Source organism: Carcharhinus amblyrhynchos, chromosome 23 (assembly GCF_965287045.1).
Source record: "Carcharhinus amblyrhynchos chromosome 23, sCarAmb.v2.hapA, whole genome shotgun sequence".
In the NCBI taxonomy this organism is placed as follows: Eukaryota; Metazoa; Chordata; class Chondrichthyes; order Carcharhiniformes; family Carcharhinidae; genus Carcharhinus; species Carcharhinus amblyrhynchos.
Genome location: NC_137346.1, coordinates 35437577 through 35459883, shown reverse-complemented (window position 1 = coordinate 35459883; position 22307 = coordinate 35437577). Strand labels below are relative to the sequence as shown.

At 44.2% G+C, this 22307-nt stretch overlaps 1 protein-coding gene across 1 annotated transcript in view; it reads left to right on the top strand.

Moving 5' to 3' along the window:
* Window positions 1–6908, top strand: part of fkbp6 (FKBP prolyl isomerase 6) — a 39380-nt gene extending 32472 nt beyond the window's left edge. The window contains exons 6-9 of the mRNA XM_080211077.1: window positions 2329–2448; window positions 3921–4118; window positions 5791–5900; window positions 6824–6908. Coding sequence (XP_080067203.1) covers window positions 2329–2448; window positions 3921–4118; window positions 5791–5900; window positions 6824–6908 — 513 coding nt within the window. The remainder of the gene's footprint in view (window positions 1–2328; window positions 2449–3920; window positions 4119–5790; window positions 5901–6823) is intronic.
* The last annotated feature ends 15399 nt before the right edge of the window (window positions 6909–22307 follow it).

Genomic DNA, 22307 nt, shown 5'->3' with positions numbered 1-22307 from the left:
CTTTCCAGAGTATCATCATGGTGATGTTTTTAAAACTTAACGCTTAATGGTGCTTTGTAAAGGCCAAGAATGTGTTATTGTTCTGACTACACATCCCTGCCGCTTATATACTGTGTATGGGTTTGAAAACTGGAGTCTCTGAACCCAGGGGAGGGGCTGTTACCTTATTTAATTCCTGTGTGTGTAGAATTATAGCTGTTATTTCAGTTACTGTATATTAATGAGCTGTGTGCTAATGGAATTTGAGAAGCAGTGTTGTACAATGAAAGCTCTGTTTTGCCATAGGTAGCTGACAATGTCTTTCTCCAGTTAGGAGAGGGAGATTTCCCAGTATCTTCAGCAGTGGTTAGCACTGTTGTCTCACAGCATCAGGTACCCCGGTTTGATCCCTGGCTTGGGTCATTGTGTGGAGTCTGTACATTCTCCCTGTGTCTGCATGGGTTTCCTCCGGGTGCTTTGGTTTCCTCCCACAGCCCAAAAGACGTGCTGGTTAGGTACATTGGCCATGCTAATTCTCCCTCAGTGTACCCAAACAGGCGCCAGAATGTGGCGACTAGGGCATTTTCACAGTAACTTCATTGCAGTGTTAATGTTAGCCTACTTGTGACACTAACAAAATAAATGAAAAGCTGTTCCCTGGTGCAGAGAAATGTCAAAGAGCTGTGGTATTGGGATTGAAGTTTTGAGGTATCGGGCTTTAGAGAGTGAGAGCAGATGGCAGCTATTTGTGTTCATTAGTCAGGGAACACTGACTCCTGGTTTAATTAATTTTACAGATTGCGTGCGTGTAATTGTCAAGCAGGAGGATTGTGCTGAAATCACTGAAGCACTATAACACTCTTTAATCTGATTTTAAACAGTGAAACGAGTTCAGTAGGGTGGCACGGTGATTAGCGCTGTTGCCTCACAGCGTCAGGGACCCAGGTTCAGTTCCGATCTTGGATTACTCTCTCTATGGAGTTTGCACGTTCTCCCCAAGCCTGCGTGGGCTTCCTCTGGGTGCTTCGTTATTTATCTGAAAATATTAAGAATGGTGCTGAAAAAGACAAAAATAATTTTGTCAAATGACATTTCAGACAACACATACAGCTCCTAAGGACAGCACAGCACCGTAATTAGCACTGCTGCTTCTCAGTGCCAGGGGCATAGGTTTGACTCCAACCTTGGCTGACGGTGTGGAGTTTGCACATTCTCACCATGTCTGCATGGGTTTCCTCCAGGTGCTCCGGTTTCAACCCACAGTCCAAAGATGTGTGGGTTAGGTTGACTGGCCATGCTAAATTGACTGTAGTATCAGAAAGACTAGGAAGGTAAATATGTAAGGTTATGGGATTGTGGTCAGTGCAGGCTTGATGGGTGGAATGGCCTCCTGCACTATAGGGATTCTATGGAGTTGATGTTGAGGTTGTAGGGCATAGCCCCAGGGTCTGGGTTATAGAGAAAATTGAAATGTTTAAAAGAGAGTGGGTATTTGTGAAAGAGGAGTGTGAAGGGATGGGGAGATGTGAAATTGGGGTTTAAAACATGCAAGTGACTCAGAGCTACTCTGGCAAATCAGCCCAGTCTCTCTCCTGTCCAGGCATCACTGCTGGACAGTGGGGAATACATTGAGGTAGTGATAGGTTTATGTTTTTTGATGTTCTCTATAATCAAGCAACACTCTGCCACTTTCTATCACATTCACTTCAAGACTGGTCACCGTTACAAAACACAGGAGGGCACCTGGCAGTTGTGGGACTGTAGTCCGAGGTCAGAGGGGAGGGGCAAGGGGGACCAGGAGGAGAGAGGAAAATAATAAAAGGGAATTGCAGTTTAGCTGGAGCAGCTGGCCTTGAGAAATATTGGTATCCAGAGAGAGAGCAGGAGGGCACAGACTGACAGAGACTTGGCCGGGGGTGGGGGGGGGGGGGGGGGGGGGTGCAGACTGACTGACTGACAGAGAGAGAGACCAGGGGTGCAGACTACTTGCTACGTTGCTGCCTGAGTAATGAACAAACTCGGTTATAGTCCAAGACATGGTGAGGTACCTGCACTATTGGTACCCAGCTTACCCATCCTCAGTTAACACCAGCTAACCTTCCCCTCCCAGATTCAGAATCAACTTGTTACAGGGTGCACACAGCAGTCACACCCACACCCACACCATTAAGACTTTACAGTCACAAAAAATGGAGTGAAAAATTCTCAGAACCTGATGACTTTGCTCCATCCTTTGGGGCCCAGGGGTTTGGAATTCTGTTCAGTTTGAAAGGTTTCTGCTCCACAGTGAGCGGGGCTGGTGGTTTGGGGACTGGTAACTCCAGATGTTGCTTCCTTGCTTTTTTTTAGGAGGAGCAGAATGTTTATCCACTGGAGAAGTTGCTGAAAGTGGCCAGTACAGTGCGGCAGTTTGGGAACTATTTCTTCCAACAGCAACGGTACGAGGATGCAAAGGACCAATACAAGAAGGTATGAGTAGGGCAGAATGAAGGGCAAATGCTGCTTACTGATAGCACAGCCTCAGTGAGAAATAACCCCCAGACTGCAGGGACAGTGAACGGGGTCTGCCATCATTGTATCGCTTACTATTGGGTAGGAGTCCCAAGGAATCTGATAGATACAGGGAAATCCTGTCAGGATGAGCTAATATTCTAGGATTGGAGGAGGAAAGGCAGGGTGGCGGTGGGTGAGAGGCTCCCCTCTCAATGTTTGTGGTGGGTGATTCACTTTTGTGTGTCAGCATTTGCAGGGGGAGGGGTCTACACGTGTGTGGTGGGTGAGGGGGTGTGCTGTGTGTGTGCCAGGGGGGGTGTTGGTGTGCGCTGTGTGCCCCTGGGGCTGGGGATAATGCACTTCACTCTATGATACTGCCCTATTAAGCTGACTTTACCCAAAACTTTGCACTATCCTACCTTGCATTGAATTCCTTTTGTCTAGATCGGGGGGGGTGGGGGGTGGGGGGGGGGGGCGGTGAAGGACTCAGCAAGGCTGAAGATTCACTGAAAAAGAGCAATGCTTTCAGCTGGCAACATTGGCAGCCTGTATGATGGTGCAGGTTTGTCTCGGGTTCCTGTGGTACTGTACACGCAGACAGCTCCACCTCAGCCCTGTTTTGTTGCTAATCTTTTCCTCAGCCTATTAAAGACATTGGTTGCCTCCTCTCTCTCTCTCTCTCACACACACCTTGTCTCTTCTGAAATATTTAACCTGCCTTTCTCTTTTTGATACTGCTCTCTGTTTCTTGGAGGCAGTAATCTTCCAGTATAGTTAATATCAGCATGTAAACAATGCTTGAATACGGAGATTTAAAAATCTCATTTTCTGCCCCCTCATTTCATCCAGTCCCATATTGAATACGATGGCTGTTAACTCGTGTGGTTAGGAAAGGGCTGCAGCCCGTTCCCTGTGAAAACGTTATTATGGTGAAAGGAGTACCTTATCCTCACCGCTATGTGGGAGCTCGTAATCACTCACTAGCAGCCAAGTTCTTACAGGGTTCCCAAATTGCACTGTGTGTTCAGGGTGAGACTCCAAGTGTGCAAAGGTAGAAAACATCTTTCAAGCTTCCAGTCACCCAACTCGAGCCTCTCTCTCTCTCTTTCTTTCTTTCATAAATAAATGTGTTTATCTCATTATCTTCAAGGCTGTGTATTGTGTCCATTGGAAAGTGAATGAAGTTTGCTGTAATTAATACGGTCTTTGGCAGTGTCAAATTTGCCCCAAGTTGTCCACGTGCTTGATCGTAGAATGCCTGCAGTGCAGAAAGAGGTCATTTGGCCCATTGAGTCTGCATCGACCACAGTCCCAGCCAGGCCCTACCCCCATATCCCTACATATTTACCCACTAATCCCTCTAACGTGTGCATCTCAGGACACTAAGGGACAATTTTAGCATGGGCAGTCAGTCTAACCCGCACATCTTTGGACTTTCTCTTTAATAGGCTCTGTCGGTGTTCACTTATCGTAGTGAAGCTGATGAGGAGCAAAAGCAGAAAATTGGCTCTTCCAGATTGCTGCTGTACCTGAACCTGTCACTGGTCAGCCTGAAGCTGAATGCACCAGTTCGTGCTCTGGTTTATGGGGAGAGGGCTTTGCAGATCGAAAGCAAGAACCCCAAAGCGCTGTTCAGGTGTGGCCAGGTGAGTGGACAGAAATGCTTACAAAGCATGGAGTTCCCTGCAAATTAAAGATGTTGTTTGAATTGGTGGGTGCTCCACCCAAGGGGAGGGGTCTTGATGCTGTGGAACTAAACCGTTTCTAACATATAAAAGACAATGTTCGAAATGCTGTACCAGTTTGAGGGTGATTTCTGGACCCAGAGCTACAGTGAGGATTGAGCCCACGTCAATGTCCCAGTGGAGATAGGACACCAGAACTGGACACATTCAGCAATGCTGATCCAGAGAGTGGGTTGTCCAAGGTGATCAAGGTTGCTCAGGGAGATGTCCTCTACTCTTCAGTGTATCGGGTGGTTTTCCCTGGAATGCAGAAAGGGTTGCTAGTATATAAACACTGAGGAATTTTTGGTAATCACAATGTGGGCTACTTTAAAGATCTTGAGTGGCGCTCCAGGGAGTGAGCTTTACCAGCACTGCCAGAGCCCTAGCTTCTCACTGAAGATGATGTGGTGATGCCAGCATTGGACTGGAACACACTGGCTGGTGCTACCCCAGGTTCAATTATCAAGCCGGGCTACATTTAATAACTTGCCCAAGGAGGAATCCACCAAAACTTCCCTTCCCTTCCACCTCCACCCACCCCCCCGCCCCAGTCAAATGATGCAATCATAATGAAGTGGTTGATTGATTAGAATGACCCAGGCTTTATCGAATGGTCTAATAGATCCTAGATCTGAGGATTTGATTTATTATTGTCACATGTATAAGTGTACAGTAAAAAGTATTTCTTGCGTGCTGTGCAGGCAAAACATACCATTCATAAGAGTGCAGAATGTAGTGTTACAGTCATAGTGAGGATGTAGAGAAAAATCAGCTTTATTACAAGGTACGTCCATTCAAAAGTCTGATGGCAACAGGAAAGAAGCTGTTCTTGAGTCGGTTGGTATGTGACCTCAGACTTTTGTATCTTTTTCCCAACGGAAGAAGGTGGAAGAGAGAATGTCCAGGGTGTGTGGGGTCCTTAATGATGCTGGTCGCTTTGCCAAGGCAGCAGGAAATGTAGATAAGAGTCAATGGATGGGAGACTGGTTTGTGTGATGGACTGGGCTACGTTCATGACCTTTTGTAGTTTTTTGTGCAGAGTAGGAGCCATACCAAGCTGTGATACAACCAGAAAGAATGCTTTCTACGATGCATCTGTAAAAGTTGGTGAGAGTTGCAACTGACACGCCAAATTTCCTTGGTCTTCTGAGAAAGTAGAGCTCAGTGAAGGAACCATAGGCCCAAAGTCACTTCCCCAAACAATGGACATCTGGGTCGGGTTGGGCTATGACACTATCAAGTCTGACAACCCCAGGTTTCAGTCCAACCGATTTTATTTGATAGTAAATTCACTAGCTTTCGGGTTAGCCCCTTCGTCAGGTGTTTACCCCAGTCCAACACTGGCATATCCACATTATGACACTATCCCCAGGCCTTGCAAACTAGACTGAGTACAGGAGGAAATGAAGAATATAAGAGAAATTTTCACAATTTCTCCCAAATCAAAGTAAAATTGTCTGGTGGATTTGTCGTTTCCCAAATGGTTGCTCCTCGTTCTGGGAGTAAGCTGCTGAAATGAGGTTCTTATCTGATGGGAGAGAGTCCTTCCTATGATTGACCAAGCTTCCTTTGTGCTGTTGTCCTCTGCCAGGCCTGTATGCTGATGCTGGAATATGACAAATCCAAGGATTTTCTGCTGAGGGCACAGAAACTGGAGCCGTTTAATCCAGATGTGAACAGCGCCCTAGTGAAGCTGAACAGGTGAGCAGAATCTGACCTTGTAGAAACCCTGGGATCTGCAGGATGCCCACACTCACCCACTGGCTGGGTTAGGATAAAATATGTTTGCGTTTTTGGCGTAACGGGATGTGATGAGGCTAATTTCAGAATGCTCTGGGTGAGAGGGCTTCACTTTCCAGGATTGGGTATTGGAAAGCTTTGCAACTCAGTTTCCCATCACATCAGCAAAACATGACCAGTTAATTCCCAGGCATTTCAATGTTTAAATAGACACGTCATCAGTTTTCTGTATAAAAATGTGAATGACTGGTAGCTAGAGACCTGAGAGTTTCTGGGAAATAAGGAACTTTTTCCTGAAGCCAACTCCAATGGATATTTTGGTGAGTGATGCGTTGGAGGAAGTAACACATGGTGCGAGCTTGCTAATGCATTGAGGATAGCGTAGTAACAGTGATCGCAGAGCAGCTATGGAGCAATGGGTAATTTAGTCTTGCAGTACTCCAATTCTGGCACTGGATGGTGCAGGTGGGCTTTAATATAATACATGGTATACACCTAATCCTATTCACTGTTGTTTAAAAACTTGTTTTGAGAAATCTAAATGAACGGACTCCTTGGTAAGAGTGCCAGAATAATTGTGACTTGGTTTGGGTATGGTCACAATGTGAGCTGGGTCCTTTAATATTACACCCAGGAAGTACAGAGACTGGGGAACTACAAGGTGTTATCCTGCTCACACCATCAGCTAATGTCATGATGACATTGGATTCTTCAAAATAATATGGGAATGGGCTGGGAATGGGAATGGGGCTGCCATTGTGGGAATGGGGCTGCCATTGTATGCTCTGGAGAGGTAGCAGCGAGAGAGAATTTTCCATCAATGGTGAGCAGGTTTGTGGAATCTCTAGCTGGTGAATCAGTCTGTTTGGTTTCTCTCCCACTAGCTGCTATCGAGAGTGGAACGTGAAGGAGAAGGAGATGTGTAGCAGGATGTTTGCTGCCTGGGAACCTGCAGCAGTGAAGGACTAAGGTGAGTGGCTTCCTTTCTAGCTTGGGCAGGCATTGTGCTGCTGTGTCAAGCCAGCATTAAGGTACTACTGAACTGCCTGGGTTTGGGACAAGTTGGTTTTCAAGGTGCTGAATGCTGATATTTACAGTTAGCTGTGGTTGTCCTGCAATCTACAGGATGTGAACAGTCTGAGATGTGTTGAATGTAGAGTGTTTGAGAGGAGCAGGACACTTTGATTCCTAAAGCTCCCATCACGTGGATTTTCCTCCTTGTTATTGACTAAATAGATCAGGATTAATTCCTATGATAACAGTCCCATTCGAGCTGAATCTTACAACTCCCTGAATGGTAGAAAGTGAATTAAATGCATTGTCTGGTGATTCCTGTGACTATTTTGGGTGTTAGTGGCCAATTTGACAATGGAGGCCTCAGCATGTCCTTTCCTGAGAGCTGCTTGCATTTGCAACATGATTACTGGACAGCAATTGGTGAATCCACACTCCTTACCCAGAGTTATAGAACCTGCACTACCTCCTAATGTCATCACAGGATAGGCTGATGTGAAATGTTTGCGTTGGTGCCAGTTAGTGTGTGTGTGTGCGTGCAGTGTCATTGCCTGACCCTATTGCACAACTCTAACCATGAATGGGAGGAAGGTCAAATGTGTCTGCTAGTTATTGCATGTGGCCATGTGAGTGATGTTGAGAATTCTCCAGCTATGTCTAACCTTGTTCTGTAACCCTTCTGAGAAACCCCTTCTCCCTAAGTATGAAGGTTCTTTTGCACACCCCGAGTTGTGTATAATCATCTGTCAACGTATAGCAGTATAGTATGGGTAGTTACAGGGCTGTCACTATAATAGGGAACACTAATGCTGGGTACAGGGCTGTCACTCTATCTAGGTCAGTCATGATGTGGAGATGCTGGCGTTTGCTACCAAATAAACCTGTTGGACTTAACCTGGTGTTGAGACTTCTTACTATATCTAGGTACAGAGCTGATGAGCATGGGACTGTTACTATATCTGGGCACAGAGCTGTCACTCAGTCAATGTTCTGTTATGTCAGCTTTTATAACTGGAGTGTGTGTCCTACACAAACATTAGAGGGGATTATCTTTTTTCTGATGCAAAAGATTCAGTAAGATATAAAACAGGAAAAGTAATTCAAGAAATTCTTTGGGGAAAAACAACAATGTTCTCTTTTCTTTCTCTGGATTCTGTCAGTTTTCTATTCTCAAACATTTCCAAAAGTTAGTTTCGCAATGACGTCAAAGCAGTGAGAACTGGCTGGTGTATCATGGATCACCTTTCTCCAGAATACTTTCCAGCAGGCTTTGACTCCTGTCATTTCTCTGTGTGAGAACATCAGTCTCCTGCAGCCCCTCTTGTTCCGATGCCTGGGAGGCTAACAGCACGGCTGTAGCCTTAGGCACTATTCCGTTTCTCTATAGTGGCAGCTTCTCGTCAGTTCAAAGTACAGAGCTGTGGTGGTACCTTTAGGAAGAGGAAAACTACCTGCAGATTCACCATTCTGGACTCGATCTAATTTAGTTCAATCTGCCAAGGCACAGTTTGATATAAATTGAAGAGCACAACTCCAGAATGTTCACCTATCCTCGCATTCATGCTGTTCAACCCTGGCCCATTGCCCTTCACGCTGAGCATTCTGGTTGCCTCTTTCTCTCCCCACATTTTCACATGTCCAGCAAAGACTACCTTGTTTCATGGTCTATTTGATTCAGTCTTGGCCCGTTACAATGAAACACACTTTACCCTGCATCCAGTCTCCCTCCATTTCCCTGTTTGGGGTCATTGATTAATTAGTTTGCAGTCTGTTCCTCACAACCACTGCACCGTGTGTGAGGGGCGTTTCTCCTGTTCTGCCTTACTTGAGACTTGTTTAGCTTTAAATCTGTTCTCCAACTTTGCGCACAGCAAGAGACCTCTAAACTAGCCCTCTTGGAGCTCCACAAATCACTCCCTCTCCCTCCCCTGCAGACAGGTCTGTTGCCATTCATCAGCACCTTCTGCCTCCTGTTCCAATGGGCCTTTCCAATCCAGCAGTTTCATTTGCCAATAATTCCACAAAGTCTAGCTCATCTTTAACCATTTTAGGTAGCAAGCAGTTTTACCCCTGGCGTGTCACATTGAACGACAATTACGAACATCAATGATATCCCAGCAGTAATCTGCAATGCCCCAGACAGTCATTGTGTGTTCCTCCCCCTCCCCCCCACCCCCATTCCAAGGTGCTCCTTCCTGGCATCCTCACTAGCACTGCAGCACGTGATAGTCCTCTCAATAGCACTGTGTGTTCAGGCTGGACAGTTCTCTCAAATTCAACAAGCACTGTTTTGTGTGAAGTGATAGTTTTGGATAAAGTGCAGAGTGTGTTTCTGCCACTGCACTGCAGGCTGTCTCCATGGCCTTAACACTAATCATCATCTCCCCTTTTGTGATTGCTTACAGGAAAGGCTTAAGTTAAATAGCCGTACTGTATCCCTCCATTCAGACTGAAGAGGGTGACTAACAGCTAAAATATATGCTAAGGTCATTTGGGGAAAGTGGAAGAACTTTCCTGTCAGGCCACAGGAATCAATCTAAGTTGTCAACCTTGGGCTCAGGAGTTAACACACCCACCACTGAGTCAGGAGGTTCCAACTCCACCTTAGAAACTTGATAACATGGTAGAGGAAGCTGAGACTGAGGGGGTGCTGCAGTGTCTGGTGTGCCTTTGGAAGAGGCAATGATCTGCATTGATGTAAAAGGTCATAAGTCGTACAGTGCAGAAAAGACCCTTTGGCCCATCAAGTCTGCACCAACAATGATTACTGCTGAAGTCACACTAATCCCTCAGTGTTATGATATTATCCAGGTCTTGCTACACTTGGACATGGACTATTTCAGTATGTGAGGAGTGAACATTGTGTAATCATCAGCAAACATCCCCACTTACGATGGAAGGAAGTTCATTGATGAAGCAGCTGAAGATGGTTGGGCCTCAGATAACCTCCTGAGGAGCTGCTCTATTCTTTGGACATTCTTTCTACACAATGATTCTTTTCTTGTACAAAGACATTCGTCTCATGGGTTTAAGTTCCACCCTAGAACTTTGGTACAAAAACCAAAAATCTGAAACTCCACTTCAGTAAGCCCAAAACACCGTAAAATCGGACTAGGAGTAGACCATTCAGCCCCTCGAGCCTGCTGTGCCATTCAGCAGGCTCATGGCTGACCTTTTCATTCCTCATGTCTACATTCCTGATCTTTCCCATAAGCCTTGATCCCCTTACTGATCAAAAATCTATCTATCTCAGCCTTAAAAATACACAAGGACTCTGCCCCACAGCTCTCTGTGGCAAGGAGTTCCAAAGACACTCGATGCTCTGGGAGAAGAAATTCCTCCTAATCTCAGCCTTAATCCCTCCATACCATCATCTGAGTGAACCTTCTCTGAACTGCCTCCAATGAAATATCTTAATTACAGGGACCAGTGCTACTCTCAGTACTCCAGATGTGGTCTCAGCAGTACCTTGTACAGTTGCAGCAAGGTTTCTGTACTCTTATTCTCCAACCCCTTTAAACTAAGGGCCAACATTCCATTAGCCTTCCTGATTTACCTGCTGCCCTGTGTGTTTGCTTTCCATGGTTTACAGCATGGATACAGGCCCTTCGACCCAACTTGTCCATGCCACCCTTTTGTTTTTAGACGCCGAAGCTAGTCCCAGTTGCCTGCATTTGGCCCATTTTGGGCAATTGGGAATATGTCATGCACAGACACCCCCCAAAATCTCTTGTATTGTAGCTTTCTCCATTTAAATAATACTGTTCTTTTGTTCTCTCTTCCAAAATGAACAACTTTTCATTTTTCAATGTTGTACTCCATTTGCCAACTTTTTGCTGACTTATTAACCTATCAGTATCTCTTTTTGTAAATAATTTGTCACTCACCAACTTCCCTTTCCACCAATTTTTTGTGTCGTCTGCAAATTTGGCTATAGTACATTCACTTTTCTTCCTCTAAGTCATTAATAATATTGTAAACAGTTGCAGTCCCAGAGCTGATTCCTGTGGAACCCTGCTAGGCTTGCCAGTCTGAAAAGAACCCCTTATCACCACTTGCTGTTTCCTGCCCATTAGCCAATTCTGTATCCATGCCAATATACTGCCTCCAATACCCAGGCTCTTCTCTAATGACTTAACCTTTTTGTAAGGTACTTTGTTGAATGCCTGATGGAAGTCCAAAAACAACACATCTACTGGTTCCCCTCTATCTACCCTGGTTGAGATTTCCTCAGAATTAATAAATTAGTTACACTATTTCTCTTTCATGAAGCCATGCTGACTCTACTTGAATAGATTATGATTTTCCAAATGTGCTGCTATTACTTCCTTGATAATTGATTCCAGCATTTTTCCAACAATAGGCATTAGGCTAATTGGCCAATAGTTGCCCATTTTCTGCCTTCCTCCCACTTTGCATAAGTGTGTCTCATTGGCAGATTTCTAATCTTCTGGTACTTCAGAATCCAAGAGTTTTTGAAAAATTACAGCCAATGCATCCAATATTTTTGTGGCTATTTCTTTTAGGATTTGAGGATGCAAGCCATCAGGGCCAGGGGACTTATCTGCCTTTAGCTCTATTAGTTTGTCTAATGTTGCTTTTCTAGTGTTGGTGATTCCTCCCCCATATTTAGTATTAATGGGATGTTAGCAGTATCTTCCACTGTAAAATCTCTCACAAAATATCTGTATAACTCCTCTGCCATTTTCTCGTTCCCCTTAACTATCTCCCCTGATTCATTTCTAAGGGGCCTATACTCTCTTTGACCTTTTCACTTTCTTATATATTTAAAGAAGCTCTTGTTGGAATTTTTTATATTCCTTGCTAGCTTGCCCTTGTAGTTTATTTTCTTTCTCTTTATTATCTTTTTAGCCCTCCTTTGCTGGATTCCAAATTATCCCAATCTTCAGGGCTATCATTGACTTTTGCCTCCTTGTATGTTTTTCCTCTTTGTATGTTTTTCCCTTCAACTTAATACTCTCAACTTTCTTGGATAGCCATGGTTGGATGATCCCCCTCTCAGAATATTTCCTACTTACTGGGATATATTTTTACTGAGATTTATCAATTACTTCCTTCAATGACCACCACTAATTGCTTACCTATCTGCCCAGTCCACTTTAACTCCTATTTCATTGTAATTCCCTTTAGTTTCTCACTCCTCAAACTGAATATTAAATTTGATCAAGTTATGATCGCTACTTCCTAATAATCATTTGCTGGAGATTGTTTATTAAATCTGCCTCATTTCCCATGACCAGATCCATGATGGCCTGTTCCCTGATTTGGCTCTATGATGTTTTGCTCTAGGAAACGATCCCTAATGCACTCTCTGAATTTGTTGTTGTAGCTACGTTTTCCAAATTAATTAACCCAGTCAGCATGAAATTTAAAGGCACCTATAATTATTGCTCTATTTTTACATGCTCTGATTATTTATTGATAGCCTTTCCTACAGTGTGGCTACTGTTTGGGGATCTGTACACTGCACCTACTAATGTCGTCTTCTTTCCTTTGCTCTTTTTTACCTTCACTAAAATGGACTCTGCATTATCCAAGCCTAGATCGTCCCTCACAACTGATTTTACCACCATGTCCTTCCTCCTTGTAATCTGTAAGGTTAAACATCCCTGAATGTTAAATTCCCAGTTTTGATCTTTTAACCATGTCTCTGTAATGATTATGAAACCATTTCCATTTACCTCCAATTGCACCATCAGTTTGTCTACCTTATTTCAGATGCTTTGTGTATTATGATAAAAAGACGTTAGACTTTTTTGCCATTTTTAATCATCCTCCCGTTTCTTTGTACTCTGGCCCTATTTGCCTCTTGCCCTCGATTACCCTGTCTACAATTCTTAGTTTTATTACTGTCCTTGCTTCCCTTTCCCTCGTCACCCTGCTTAGGTACCATTCTCCTGTCATTTTAGTTTAAACTCTCCCTAACCACACTAGCCAATACTCACCTGAGGACATCTTCCCAGTCCTGCTGTCCAATTTCTACTGGTCCCACTTATCCCAAAACCAGTCCCAATGTTCAGGAACCTGAAACTCTCTGCCTTGCACCATCTTTCTAGCCATGTACTCATAGAATCATAGAATCTCTAGACTGCAGAAGGAGGCCATTTGGCCCATGGAGCTTGCATTGACGACAATCCCACCCAGACCTTATTCCTATAATCCCCCCATATTTACCCTGTTAATCTCCTTGACACTGAGGGGCAATTTAGCATGGCCAATCAACATCTTTGAACTGAGAGGAAATTGGAGCACCCAGAGGAAACCCACACAGACATGGGGAGAACATGCAGACTCTGCACAGGCAGTGACCCAAACTGGGAATCGAACCTAGGTCCCTGGTGCTGAGAGACAGCAGTGCTTGCCAGCGTGCTGTCCTTGCCACAGTGCCACCCTGATTAATCTGATATGTACTGCTATTTCTACTCTAAGGGAGTGCTGCACTGTTGGAAGTGCAGACTTTCAGAAGAGTAATTCAATCAAGTCCTCAATTGCCATGGCAAGTAGATGTAAAAGATTCCACAGCATAATATTGAAAAGGGAGGAATTATCCCCAGCATTCCCCAATCAACATCACAAAAACAATATCTGGATATTGTCCCATTGCTGTTTGTGGGAGTTTGCTGGGTGTAAATTGGCTGTTCCATTTCCTGCATTACACTTTTAAAGTGCTCCATTGGCAGTGAAGCACTTTGGGAGAATCCTGTGGTTGAGAAAGGTGCTCTGCAAACTTGTTTACCTTTCCACTGAACTAACCTGAAGTAACTCTGAAAGGTAGCAGCAAATTCTCCCCATTCACTAGCACGTAGTCTCACAACCGTTTGAGAATTGGAGTCATTACTGGTTTCAAACTTAGCTGACTGTCATACTTGATTGATCAATTCAGTGCTATTTGGTTGAAGGTTGGTGCCTCCCTTCAAGTTTATAATTCAAAGGCCAGTTTAAATCATCTTTACAACATTTGTATAGCTTTAAACCGAGGGAAGGAAGTCATCTTCACCTGAAGCTTGTGTTTTGTGACTGGATTTAAAGAGAGAGCCACCAGAGTTAAAACTGACACTTCATTTCACTTGCCAACCAAATCAGTAAAAACAGATCCCAGATTGTCAAGTGAGTGGATCTTTAATCAAAGGGGTTTGGTAAAGTAGTTGCCATAGACCTAAAACATGTGTGGGCACTCCGCTCGAGGGGTGGAACTGATGCTCCTTATACACATGATCAGATTGGTGTTGTGTAATAGCTGAATGGAGGTCCTCCATTTGTCTCCCAAACTCCTGATCCATAACTGAGTTTCATTTGACTTGGATCTGTTTTCAATCCAGCATCTTGTAGGCTTGCACAGAAAATGTTCCAGCAGCCTTGTATCCTGGTGACCCTGACATTGGCTTCTCTCATGGTGAAGGTCCAGCACTGGACAATGGAAAGTAGCCATGTACGGACAGTTAGCTGGGCTTTGAGCATCTGGACAGATCAAAGGTACTAACAGGACTGGAGCAAACCCAAAACATCGGCTAACTTTCCAATGTAACATGACTGAGTCTCTAAAATAGTTCCTTCAGATAATTTTCAACCACTTGAAGTATTAGTTAGGAAATGAAAGTTAATTTTAAGAGACATATTTCTAATATTTACTAATAAATATATAGCTTTGTGGGCTTACTTTAATGTTGTATAAGAAAGGGGAAAACTTATGGTTAGGTTCACGCTGGACAAAATTGTTGGTACACATAAGGATTTGCTCAATTCAAACTATGTTTCTACTGTGCTTAGAGAGGGTTATGGTGTGAAAAATGAATAAGCTAGCAGATGTATGTGACTGTTGCTTAGCAACTGGGGTCTTTATAAGGTGGTAAGACATTTTGAGTTTAGTCTTAGTTGAAGATATTGTAGTTGAAGATAGGAAACCGGGGAATTAACATCTCTCAGCTCTCCCAGGAAAAGACAAGTTGGACTGGACAAGGGAGCTGCAAAGTGGCAGACTTCCCAAAATCCAGATACAGTCCAGATAACTAGGGAGTTGAGAAAGAAAGATTGCCTTGAGAAAAATGAATGAGAGCAGAGACCAACGTGTTGTTCAGGAGAATTTAAGGGAAAAGCAAAGTGTTGAGTGAGAGACAGCTGCAGTAACCAATGTTAGTGGGAAATCCAACTTTTCATGTTTAATGCTTTTTTTAAAAAATTTTTTGCTAAAACTAATTAGCAGTCCTTTGACTCTGTTCCTCCACATTTTCTTTAAAAAAAAAGTTAGTTTTTGAGCCAGGGTTCCACTTTGGGCTCTTCCCACCCTGTAGTTACGTCAACTGGAATCAGGACAGTTGTAACGAGCTAAGTCTGGTAAAATGGCCCTGTAATTTTAATCTAAGATTCCCCAACCTATTGTCTCCTAGGAGGTACCTAACGGTGTTTGAAGAGCTTCTAAATTTTGGGGTAGGAATCCATTGACGTGTCCCTAATTAAATGCATACTGCATTACAAGACTCCTTTACTTGTGTACACAGCGCAAAATAGTTACCTGTTTTCATGTACGTAGCTCACTACTCCAGGAGAAATTATTATTCGTACCAACACTCTGATAGATTTGGGAAACTTTGAGGAGCTTTGTCGGATTTATACTTGCAGTAGCCGCTAAGCTCAGAATATGCATTACGTAATGGGGAGTGTAAACTAACCATTTTGTGAAGAATGACAGTATCTGAAAAGTTTTTTTTTAATTTGTTTGTGAGACATGGGTGTCGCTGGCTGGCCAGCATTTATTGCCCATCCCGAATTGCCCTTGGAGGGCAGTTGAGTGTCAACCAGACTGCCGTGGCTTCTGGAGTCACATGTAGGCCAGACTAGGGAAGGATGGCAGATTTCCTTCCCAAAGGATATTAGTGAACCAAATGGGTTTTTCCAACAATCGATAATGGTTTCATGGTCATCAGTAGATTCTTAATTCCAGATATTCTGATTGAATTCAAATTTCACCACCTGCTGTGGTGGGATTTAAACCCGGGTCCCCACAACATTAGCTCAGTTTTATGAATCTCAAAATTAACGTGCAGCTCTGGTAGAAGACTAGGAACAGGAATGGTATGTTGTTCTACAGCTCATTGACAACAAAGATCAAAAGTAATTGTCAGGGCTTTGGGGAGACCATTCCAGGATTAATGTGTTCTGTTTTGGTCTCCTTCCCTAAGGAAGGATTTACTTGCCTTGGAGAGAGTACAACAAGGGTTCACTAGGTTGACTCCTGCAGTGTGTACGTTGTCTTGTTGGGAGATTGGACAGAATGGGTTTATATCCTCTGGAATTTAGAAGCGTGAGAGGTTATCAAATTGAAACACACAATTTTTAGACGGGCTAACGGTGTAGATGCTGAGAGGTGGCTTCCTTGGCTGGAGAATCTAGAAGCAGGGAGCACAGTCTCAGGATAAGGAGTCGGCCATTTTGGACTGAGATGAGGGGAAATTTCTACATTGGGAAGGTTCTAAATCTATGGAATTGTCTACCCCAGCTTAGCAGTTTGCTTATGTTCAAGACTGAAATTGATAAGATTTTGGGCTACTCGGGGAATTGAGAAATATGAGGATAAGGTTAGAAAATGGAATTGATAGAGAAGCTCTGATGTGATGGCAGGTAATGGATTTTGAGATCTTGAGCACAGAACTGTTTTTACTTGCGTAATAACAATGACCAAGCTACAAAATGGTTTGTGGATATGGAATATTTTAGGAGTTATTGAGAGATATTGTAGATAACTTGTCTCAGTGAGGAAGTAAAAGGAATAGGAGGTGTCTTCATAAAATGCGAATGAAAAGGGAAGTTTAAATAGGAAATGAGAGGGGAGAGGATACAATTTGAAAGTTGTTGTGCAGAAATGAGGCTGCTTCTGATATTTAGAGGAGCTTTGTCGTGTAACAGAGTTGATGCAAATGGCGGTATGAGTTTCTGTCTCTTGATCTGTCCACACTCTTGATTTGTATTATAACATTGGTGTATATGTGAATTTTGTTGGGGATTCGTGGACCAGTGTATCAGTTACTTACTGCAGTGGAGACTTGAGTGAGTGATCTCTGTCAGGGACACGGTGGCCTGGGTGCCATGACTATAGTCTGGAAACTGGAGAGCCTGTGATCTTCCCACATCTGAAGGGAGAAAAACAAATCGCCATAAATTGTGAACCTACTTGCTTTAAGCAGCGGTTTATCACTCCATCAAGTTGAGTCCTGAAGCAGATTCTGTTTCACGGAGAAATATCTGAGGAATCTGTCTTGCAGTTGATACGGTTTGAGTGTTTACAGCTGGAATCTGATGTCTATTCTGGCTGACTGGCAGTTTTTATAAGGCCCTTGTTAGTGATAAATGACCAATTACATTTCCACACAAGTGAGTAAACATCTGCAATCCATCCACTGTGATCGAGTTTGAAGTATTTTCTCAGACAAACTACAAACTTTGCAACATTTGGCAAGTGTCTGAAAACAACTACCGAGTGTCAAGATTAGTGCCGATCAGTCAGGGTTGTCACTTTGATTAACGTGTTGAACTGACTGGGGGGGACGATATGTTTTTCTGTGTTGTGGTGACACAGTAACAGCGTTTGGGTGTTGAGATGACAGATCGAGTTAAGTAAAACCTTCGAATCTACTTTGTTAAATACATGATTTTCATTTTGTCAGCGGGAGTGGACATTGCTGACTAGGCCAGCATTTTTTTGCCCATCCCAAACTGCTCTTGTGGAGGTGGTGGTGAGCTGCCTTTTTTTTTTGAACCACTATAGTTCCTGAGGTGTAGGTACACCCAGTGTCGTTAGGGAGGGAGTTCCAGGATTTTGTCTCAGGCAGTGAAGGAATGGCAATATATTTCCAAGTCAGGGTGGTTTGAGACTGGCAGGGGAACTCCCAAGTAGGGGTGTTCCCAGATATCTGCTGTCCTTGTCCAACTTGAGGTTAAGGGTTTGGAAGGTGCTATCAAAGGAACCTTGTTAAACTGCTGCAGTGCACCTTGTAGATGATAAACATGGCTGCCATCATATATCTCTGGAGGAAGTGAGTGTTGGTGGAAGGGGTAATAATCAAACATGCTGCTTTGTCCTGGATGGTTTGAAGCCAAGTAAGTTTGGAGCTATGAATGTTAAAGATGGTGGATGGGGTACTGGACAAGCAGAGTGCTTTGCCCTGAATGATGCTGAAGTTCAGTGTTGCAGAAGCTGCACTCATCCAGGCAAGTGGGAAATATTCCATCACATTCCTGACTTGTGACTTGTCGCGAGATCCTTAGCCTTTGGTTTATTATTGTCACATGTATTAGCATAGTGTTTCAGAAAGTAGTGTTTCATGTATGCAATGCAGACAAAGCAAACCATACATAGAAAAGAGTGCAGAATGTAGTGTTTGTCATAGCTAGAGTGTAGAGAAAGATCAACTTAATGCACGGTTGATCCTTTCAAAAGTCTGATAGCAGCAGGGAAGAAGCTGTTCTTGAGTCAGTTGGTACCTCAGACTTTTGTATCTTTTTCCCAATGGAAGGAAGTGGAAGAGAGATTGTCCTGGGTGCGTGGTGTCCTTAATTCTGCTGGCTGCTTTGAGGCAGCAGGAAGTGTAGACAGTGCCAATGGATGGGAGACTGGTTTGCGTGATGGACTAGGCTTCATTCACGACTCTTTGTAGATTCTTGCGGTCTTGGGCAGAGCAGGAGCCATACCAAGCTGTGATACAACCAGGAAGAATGCTTTCTATGGTGCATCTGTAAAAGTTGGTGAGAGTTGTAGCAGACATGCCAAATTTCCTTAGCCTTCTGAGAAAGTAGAGGCATTGGTGGGCTTTCTTAACTAGTGTCGACGTGGAGGGACCAGGACAGGTTGGTGATCTGAATACCTTAAAACTTGAAGCTGTCAACCATTTCTACTTCGTCCCCATTGATGTAGACAGGGGCATGTTCACTATGCTTCCCACTCTGGTAGCTGAAGTTCAATTCTGGTCAAAGGTAATCCCCAGAATGTTGAGTGGGGGATTCACTGATGATTGTCAGTGATGACATACCATTGTATGTCAAGAGGCGATGGTTAGATTCTCTTGGAGCCTGCAACTTATGTATTGCGAATGTTGCTCGCTGCTTGTCAACCCAGGCCTGAATGTTGTCCAGGTCTTTGCATTTGGGTATGAATTGCTTCACTATCTGAGGATTTGTGAATGGTGCTGAACATTGTGCAATCATCAGTGACCATCCCCACTCTGACCTTATGACGGAGGGAAGGCTATTGATGAAGCAGCTGCAGATGTTTGGGCCTAAAGACACTATCCTAAGGGACTCCTGCAGAGATGTCCTGAAACTGAGATAATTGTCCTCTAATAACTGTATCTTCCTTTGTGCTGGGTATGAATCCAACCAGTGGAGAAGTTTCCCTAACCCGCATTGACTCCAGATTTGCTAGGGTTCCTTGATGCAACACTCAGTGAAATGTTGCCTTAATGACTGTGAAAATATTATTATGCCAGCTAAAATGTAATCATTGGCAGGTACGAGGCCTGTTCATACAGTTGGTGCTTTAAAAGCTGGTGCTGTAGCTAACCCTGGGAGCATATTGCCCATTCTTATCAATGGGCATTTAAATCTGTTGTATTTGTGATGCATCCTGAGTGTAACTCATCTATCCTTGTGTTAGGTGACACAGAAGCCCCTCTTACCTGGGTGTGGTTTCAAACCTGATTTAAAGTTTACTGTTAATTTGGTGAATATACCTGAACATAACATAAGAACATAAGAAATAGGAGCAGGAGTAGGCCATCTAGCCCTTTGAGCCTGCCCCGCCATTCAATAAGATCATGGCTGATCTGTCGCTGCTCAGTTCCACTTTCCCGCTTTTCTCCCCATAACCCTTAATCCCCTCTCTTATCAAAAACCCATCAACCCGCGTCTTAAAAATATTTAGCGAGGCAGCCTCCACCACTTCAACGGGCAGAGAATTCCAGAGATTCACCACCCTTTGAGTGAAGAAGTTCCTCCTCAACTCCGTTCTAAACCTCCCCCCCCCTTTATCTTGAGGCTGTGCCCCCTAGTCCTACTGTCTTTTTTGAGCGGGAAGAGTCTCTCCACCTCTATCCTATCCATCCCATTCATCTTATATGTCTCAATGAGATCTCCCCTCATTCTTCTAAACTCTAACGAGTACAAGCCTAGTTTATTCAGCCTCTCCTCATAGCTCAACCCCCTCAACTCCGGTATCAGCCTAGTAAACCTCCTCTGCACTCCCTCCAAGGCCAAAATATCTTTGCGCAGGTGCGGTGCCCAAAACTGCACACAGTACTCCAGCTGCGGCCTCACCAATGTCCTATACAGCTGCAGCAAGACCTCCCTACTTCTGTATTCAATCCCCCTCGCTATGAAGGCCAGCATCCCATTCGCCTTCCTGACCACCTGCTGCACGTGCAAGCTGGGTTTTTGCGACTCATGCACAAGGACCCTGAGGTCCCTCTGCACTGTCGCCTGCTGCAGTTTTTCGCCCCATAAGTAATAGTCCTTCCTACCATTCTTCCTACCAAAGTGGACCACCTCACACTTGCCAACATTAAATTCCATTTGCCATTTCCTGGCCCATTCGCCCAGCCTACCTAGATCCTTCTGCAGACTCTCCACACCCTCCGCACAATTTGCCTTCCCCAATCTTGGTGTCATCAGCAAATTTCGACACCCTACACTCAGTTCCCTCCTCCAGATCATCTATATAAATGGTAAAAAGCTGAGGCCCCAGCACCGACCCCTGGGGCACTCCACTAGTCACCATCCGCCAATCCGAATAGCACCCGTTGACCCCCACTCTCTGCCTCCTATTTGACAACCAATCCTCTATCCACGCTAACGCTATCCATGCTAACACCCTACCCCCAACTCCATGTCCCTCGACCTTCTGCAATAACCTCTTGTGAGGTACTTTGTCAAATGCCTTCTGAAAATCTAGAAAGACCACATCCACCGGCTCTCCTCTATCCACCGCCCTAGACACATCCTCATAGAATTCCAGTAAATTTGTCAGACACGACTTCCCTTTAATGAAACCGTGCTGTGTCTGCTCTATCAAGCAATTCCCTTCAAGATGCCTCGCAATTTCCTCCTTAATGACAGATTCTAACATTTTACCCACCACAGACGTTAAACTAACCGGCCTATAATTCCCCGCCTTTTGCCTGGCACCCTTCTTAAACAACGGCGTAACATTAGCCATTTTCCAATCATCCGGCACTTCCCCGGAATCCAGCGACGTCTGGAAAATAACCACCAAGGCATCCACTATCACCTCCGCCATTTCTTTCAGAACCCTCGGATGCATTCCATCCGGTCCTGGGGACTTGTCCACAATCAGCCCCTCCAGTCTGTCGAGCACTGCCTCTCTAGTAACAGTAATGTCATTAAGACCCTCCAGTCCTACCACCTTTCCATCGCTAACACCCGGCAAATTATTCACGTCCTCCTCTGAAGACCGAAACAAAAAAGTTATTCAGGACCTCAGCCATTTCCCCATCCCCTACCACTAAGACTGCCTTCTCATTCTCTAAGGGACCAACGTTCACCCTAGCCAGCCTCTTCCTTTTTATATATTTATAAAAACTCTTGCTATCCTTTTTTTATATTAAGCGCTAGCCCAGCTTCATAGTTTCTCCTACCCTTTATCAACTTCTTTGTCAATCTTTGTTGACAAGCATTATGGGAAACCTGAGTGGGATCAAGGTGGACATTGGTGTTCACCTACAGGGTCTGAGGTTAATGGAAGAGGTCTTCCCAGCGCAACTAGCTCATTTTTCCAATGTAACCTTCTGTCTATCATTTGTATCAGCTTCTTGAATGATTCCAGCATTTCCACTTCCTCCAACTGTAGCCCATTCCAAGTTTTGGTTTCACCAGTTTTTACTCGTATCCTTTGAACTACTGCATGAAAGATGATTTTTCTGTTGACCTGCCATCTGTACACCTTCCAGGTTCTCTTCTCCCCCCCCCCCCCCCCCCCCCCCCCGTTCATCTTTGTTCATGACTGGAGAGTCCAATTTTTTTAACCTTTCCTTATAACTCTGTTCTTTGACAGGTGACCCTTGGTGAGATAGTGACATGATGGTATTATCATTGGACTAGTAATCTAGAGACCCAGAGTAATGCTCTGAGGGCCTAAGTTTGGATCCCACCATGGCAGATGGTGAAATTTAAAAATAATCTGGATTAAAATTCTGATGATGACCATGTAACTGTCATGTCCTAACCATGTTAGGGGTTGTGGGTTTTACACAAAGAAAAGATGTGGTTTGCATATGTAGATTCAAGCCAATAATGCAAGAGGTTTTATTAGGGTGGCACAGTGGTTAGCAC